Source organism: Rhinolophus ferrumequinum, chromosome 27 (assembly GCF_004115265.2).
Source record: "Rhinolophus ferrumequinum isolate MPI-CBG mRhiFer1 chromosome 27, mRhiFer1_v1.p, whole genome shotgun sequence".
In the NCBI taxonomy this organism is placed as follows: Eukaryota; Metazoa; Chordata; class Mammalia; order Chiroptera; family Rhinolophidae; genus Rhinolophus; species Rhinolophus ferrumequinum.
In genome coordinates this window covers 2394366-2400365 of record NC_046310.1, presented here as the reverse complement: position 1 = coordinate 2400365, position 6000 = coordinate 2394366, and the positions used below count along the sequence as shown (strand labels likewise).

The 6000-nt window shown below is 39.0% G+C and overlaps 1 protein-coding gene across 5 annotated transcripts in view; it reads left to right on the top strand.

The window, feature by feature from the left end:
* Positions 1-930: 930 nt before the first annotated feature.
* Positions 931-6000, top strand: part of PTPRC (protein tyrosine phosphatase receptor type C) — a 96818-nt gene continuing 91748 nt past the window's right edge. For all 5 annotated transcript variants that reach the window (XM_033099594.1, XM_033099591.1, XM_033099592.1 and 2 more), the window contains exons 1-2: positions 931-1052; positions 1134-1249. In XM_033099594.1, coding sequence (XP_032955485.1) covers positions 1177-1249 — 73 coding nt within the window. In that variant the 5' untranslated portion in view covers positions 931-1052; positions 1134-1176. The remainder of the gene's footprint in view (positions 1053-1133; positions 1250-6000) is intronic.

The following is a 6000-nucleotide window of genomic DNA, read 5'->3' as shown; positions in this document are numbered from 1 at the left end:
TCCTAATTGGGGATTGGAGAGTTCTGGCAAGGGCTCTGTCTGTGTAGACCACCCCTAGGCATTCCCTATAGTTCGCACAATCGTGCCTGGTATGTGTGTGCACGATGTTTTTAAATAAACCAGATGTTGTGATAATGATATCAATTTATTTCATTGTACTGCTGAATCTGTAGTGGCTTCTTGCCAGTAGACATTTTTCTAATTTAGAGATGTGCTAAGGCCCTCATCAGGATCACGAAAAGCGTTGTAGTATGTTAATGTATCTTTTAATTAAGAAGGTTGGGAACTGGCTGAGAGGGGGGAAAAAAAGGTCAACTTTTGTAAAAGACAGTTCTTGAATTTTACGGCAATTCTTCCCCTCACGAGCTGCACTCAGACTGTCTCAAGTCACAGAAGCACTGATTTTCTTGAAGCAGGATTTGCTGTAGTGGAGTGCCGTTCTGATTTCTTCCCTGGCCCCACAAGGATATCAGTGAAAGATTTGGGGCCAACCTGCTAAACTCTCTGAGAGGGCTTTTGCATAGGAAATGGGTTTGACTGCCCCACGGCAAATGGTCCCAGTTGCCAAAAATAACCAGATCGGCTGTTATTTATTCCTTCATTTGGTCATTTTAAATCATACACAGGTATTTCCTACTAGTGGCTATCTTGCCAACCCCCATTTTGGTATGCCTGTGCTAAATTTGTGTTTTCACCTTTTAGCTAAGAAAATGATTACTTAGGGAGGATATGTTTTTTGTTTGTTTGTTTTTTGTAATGAGTACTCTAAGGGAGCATTAATTAGATACTCAGAAAACATCTTCCTTGAAGGAAAAAGTCTTGTAAAAGGCCTACTAAGTCTAGTTGCTTGAAGTAAGGAAGTAAGATGCCTTTGCACTTAGTTTAAACAACTTTCTTGACTTCCTGTAAAGAGGACCCTTTGCTAACTTTGGAGAAGTTAGTAAAACCGAATCTGACATCACTGCCTAGCAGCTTGTGTCGCTAGCAAGTGGTTTGTTCTTAGGGTGACAGAGGAGGAAATTGCTCCCCGTCTGACAAGACGACAGTGAAGAGTACGCATTCATTTCTTTTGTTTTTGATTCGGTTTTACAGAGAAAAACTTTTCAGAGATAACCATTATTTTGCCTTTTCAGAAGGACGCATGCTGTGTCATAGGAATACGGCTGATTTGCAGATATGACCATGCCTGTGTGGCTGAGACTTCTCGTATTTGGCTGTGCCCTTCTGGACATAGGAGTGTCTGGTGAAGGTAAGACCAAGGATATCATCCTTTCCTCGCTTTTGTTTTCCTTGTGGAGTGCCATCGGTTTGAAATAGACAAAAAAATACGTGAAGGGTTGGTGACTGGAAGTGATGAAGTGGCTGCGACCTGCTCAAGGCATTGTAGTTGAGACAGAGGTGGCTCGCTATGCCACAGAATACATTGTTTCTGTTTAAGAATACATTGTATCTGTTAAGATAAGTGTTGGGGGGGGAATCACAATTCACAAGGAAAGCCTTGTCTATCTGTATCTTTGTTTACCGACTGTTCAAGGGTATTAGCAAAGCCACATTGTTACTTAAGCCTTCCAAGTACACGAGAGGTAAACTTAGTCCAAGGAAATTTTAATAACAAAATAAGTGAATATTTATCCTTTTAAGAAAACATGAATTTTTTTAAAGTCACAATATGGCTTTGGTTGCATGTAAACCACTCCCTGTTTCCGGCCAGAAGATTGCTTCCTCAAATTTTGATTACTGGTGAACTATTTTATTGAGTACTTAGCTATGGAGTTTCAAACAATATACTTGGCTACTTCATAAAATAGTAACTTTGTGTGTATTCTCATCACAGAATGTGTTGGAAATCAAGTTTTTGGTTCCTTACTAACAGTTTTAATGCTTATTTGCTTTGGAAATTCTTACAAAGCCACCGCCCTTCCTGGTGATGGGTACATGTCAGAACCTCGATGAGATAAAAATATGTAAACCCAGCAATCATGTAAATGCTGTATTCTGTAGGAAAATACTAATTGGACTCTCGGTACCTATTTAAGTTGGAGATCTTTGTTGGGTCTGTTTAATGGGTATTTTTTTTGGAACAGTTTTAGTTCGGGTCATGAGTACATTTCGGTTGATGATTAAATGTAGCTAATAAGTTGATATTCAGTTTCTGCTTATGATGTAGCATGAAAACGCTGTTTTTTTTATTGGAAGGATACTGAAATGGTATTTTGGTAGGAATTCCAAGTCAGTTGGAAAAAAAAAAGGAGAAAATTGGTTTTAAAAGCTTTGCTTGTCGGAATTGACAGAGAAATGTTTCTCGCTGACTGTCCACAGCTCTCCTTTCCTCTGAACGCCAGGGTATAGGTACCTCCTGAGTGTGGTACACGGTCAGTGTAAGCACGGAGTGTGCAAAGCAGTGTGAGGTAGTGTGTGTGTGTGTGTGTGTGTCTTAACTACAAAGATCGATTAAAGCCATTTATATAGGTACACCATATTGTCTCAGAACACAAAATGTTTAGCAAGTTACCATCCCTGTAAGGTGCTTATCGTAACCAAAAACCAATTATAAAGGATGACAATTTTAATAGGGTGATCATATGTGTTTTATACATTGGAGTAAATTTCCGTTAAAAATTCCCACCCAGGAACTGTTGCAACACATTTCTGAAAGAGCATCAAGGAATAAGAAAATTTGTTGCCCATAGAGCAAACCACCGTAAAAATTTCAACTCAGTGTATTAACTATTTTTTACTGTAAGAAACATCTTGAATTTGTAATCAAGTTGAGAGTATAAAATGATCTAAAACTCTTGAAATCAATTTTGCTTATACTGTAAATAAATGGAGATACATAGATTTATTTGGAAAGAGCAAGTTTAAATTCAATTGCTCACTCAAGAATCAAGAGCAAACAATTTTCTCAATGCATTGATAATCTTCCTGAAATATAATACATACTTACTTTTGGGGGGAAAAATAGATGTAATCATCTGTGTCTGCAAATCTTGTTATCATGCATTTAAGTTCTGAGAGACATTTTGTGATTCAGTGTATCATTGGGGAAGTTAGTAGGCTTTATTTTTTAATTAATGCTTTAAATTATATATTTTTCTTCATTAGCAACCAATGAGTTGGATTATATATTTTATTTTAATGTGTCAAATTTAATGTTTGTAGGAAATATTAGACTTTTGGGTATGAAATCTATATGGTATACTCTGAAGACATAAAGAATAGGGCCAAATGCATAGAGACATCAGTGGATAAATATGTACACGATTCATACATGTTACTTCATCTCCAAATACAAGAAAGTTCAGCTCTGTCAGGGCAACAATGTTGGGGTGAGTTTTACACAAAAACTGGTAATCTCCGTGCTCTGTGCTCTTTTGCTATGAAAGCTGGAAACCAAAAAACTTTGTTTAAAACCTCTAACTAACTCTAGGGGATGATGATGGTTTCAAGAATGCAGATAGAGATGAATGTTCACTGGTCTAAAAAAGGTTTCAGGCACCTTTATCCCTCCATCACAGCTTGGAGAACGTGAGTTATGAGTCATAACAGTTAAGATTCATTTCCTGCACCTAATTCTTCATTTTGCCATCGACATGAAAGGAAATACCCCAGGTTGCAACATGGAGTGTGCCTTGCACATCACAGGTGTTCAAAACAAATTATGAATTGAACTTCATAAGCAATCCTATTATGTTCTAAATACTCTGTAATGTAGAGATTTGTCAGTATGATTATTTATTGATTTTTTTAAAAAAAAGTATTTCCCAATACAAACCTGCCTGAGACCCTTCTCATTACGGGAATTTAGAATGCATTTTATTAGAGGAAAGGTAAGGTGGGGTCACGGGTCTTTCTATGTCAGGAGGCACAGGGGCAAGTTGGTTGGCTTGAGCCGGGTCTTGGCCATGTTCTGGGTCACGTGACATTCTCTCACCAGTAATGAATAGTGTGGGATATACTCATAGGGATTTCTACTCTGTTCATGTACATAGGCATCGCACATACATACTAGTGTTTTATATACACTAGTTATATAGTACACACAACATATGTATTCCTAATATACACATATATAACTGTATATGTATGTGTGTATTATAAATACATACTTATATGTAAATAAATGAGCATATTTTTTAGGGAGTTCTATAACTCACACACACACATCTACCATCTGTCTAGCGTTCTCCACATTTGTCTACATTTAAATATTGGGGGTCTACAGGCTTCCATTCTCGGCCAGTTGCCTTCATGTTTCCTACTCTCAGAGCTTCTTCTCATTCCGTCCTCCGTGTTGATGAGCTCAATTTTCCATCTCCTGATTCATCCCTCACAAGTGGGACACCCTGCCTTCTTTTCTAAGCTTAATCTCATTTTTTGTTTGCAAAATATATACATATATTCTGAAATATATATATATGTATATGTTAAAGGCTCCCCAAGTCCTATAACTTTGCTTTCTAATCATCTATAAAATCATTTTCTGCTTTCCTCATCTCCTGAATTCATGCCTTATCATTTCCACCTGGGGTATTGGGAATAGGTTCTTCGTCTGTCTGAGGTCTTATCCATGTCTTTCCACACTCTGCAGCTTGAAACTGTAAGATAAAAGGGGGGAAATAACTGATGTCTCCTCACTGCTTTTTGCTGTGCATTCTGAACTCCTTGCCCGAGCAACAGTCCACTGACCAGCTGAGAGCTGGGCAGGCATCTTTTTTCTTTCTCTTCTGTGACTGATTAAAACAGACAATGCAGGCGGCAGTTTCAACACCCCCTTTACACTTCCTCACGGCTGCCCACTGAGGCTCTGTGGCAAATCCTGTTTCCTGTCAAATATTCTCTTCTATCACTCTTGCCACAAAATTTTGCCACTGAAATTGTACACTTTTACCACCCTTTCCTTGGGGTTTTTCACATGTTGTTTCCATTGGTGGTTGTTGTTGGTGGTATTTTTATTATTTCTTACTGTTGTAACTTACATGACAGCAGAAATTATGTCTTATGCTTTTTTTGGTATCATCTGTACCTGATTTTCTTACCAGGCACTGAAAAGTAAGGGATTTGCTTGTTGTTTGTTTGTTTGTTTTTTTAACAAAACTGCACATTATAATAATGGAGGAAAAGGAGGAGACGGACAAGAAAAATTTCAGAAAGGGAGGCCAGAAGGAGGGAGAAAACATGAGACAGAGGCAGAAAAAATGAGTCAGAGGCAAAGAGGGAGGATGGAGGCAGTAGGACCATTTTATCAAAATAATTTTGGATGTGGATCTTTATAGGCTTGTCTTTTTTTTCTATTTTTTCCTTCTCCCCATTTTACTTCTCAGCCGGAAAGATTCTCTGACACCTTAAAAATCCATAGTTCAACAATGCCGTTCCTAAACAAGGTTTTCCTTCACCTACTCTTTGGATAGTCACGCTAATGACCCTTCATCTGGTGGGTCAGTTTTGTTCTTCTGACACGGATGCCAGTAGGAAGAACAGTGAGGAATGGGGAGGGAGGTATGCTGCGAGCAGCGGGACAAGACAAATTCAGGTCCAGCCTCGCAGGTACCTGCCTGGGCACTGATGCTCGTGCCAGGGGGCTGGCTCCAGGGCCAAAGGGAAGACGAAACATGCTGCATGTTGCTTGGTGCACAGAGAAGTTTGTAGAGAGTCCGGGCATCGTTTCCTACTCCATAAAGGGATAATGAATTTCCATCTGACTGGACCAAGAGTAGCAATTTGCACTCAGGTAGACTAACTTCATTGGTGGAAGCCCAGAGTTCATGTAGGCAAGGTTTGGAGGGCAGACCACGTGTATGTACGTCGTCTTGGTGCAGAGGGAGACTTCTGGCGTCGCTCCAGATCTCTGATCTTTTGCAGCCATCTTGTATGTTATAGGCCTATTTACACAGGAGAAAATTGAAATGGAAATCGAACTGAATCTCTGTTTAAGCTTCATTTCACTCTAGTCTAAATAACTTCATTAGTAATCGACGCCCATACTAGTTGCCTGTTAAC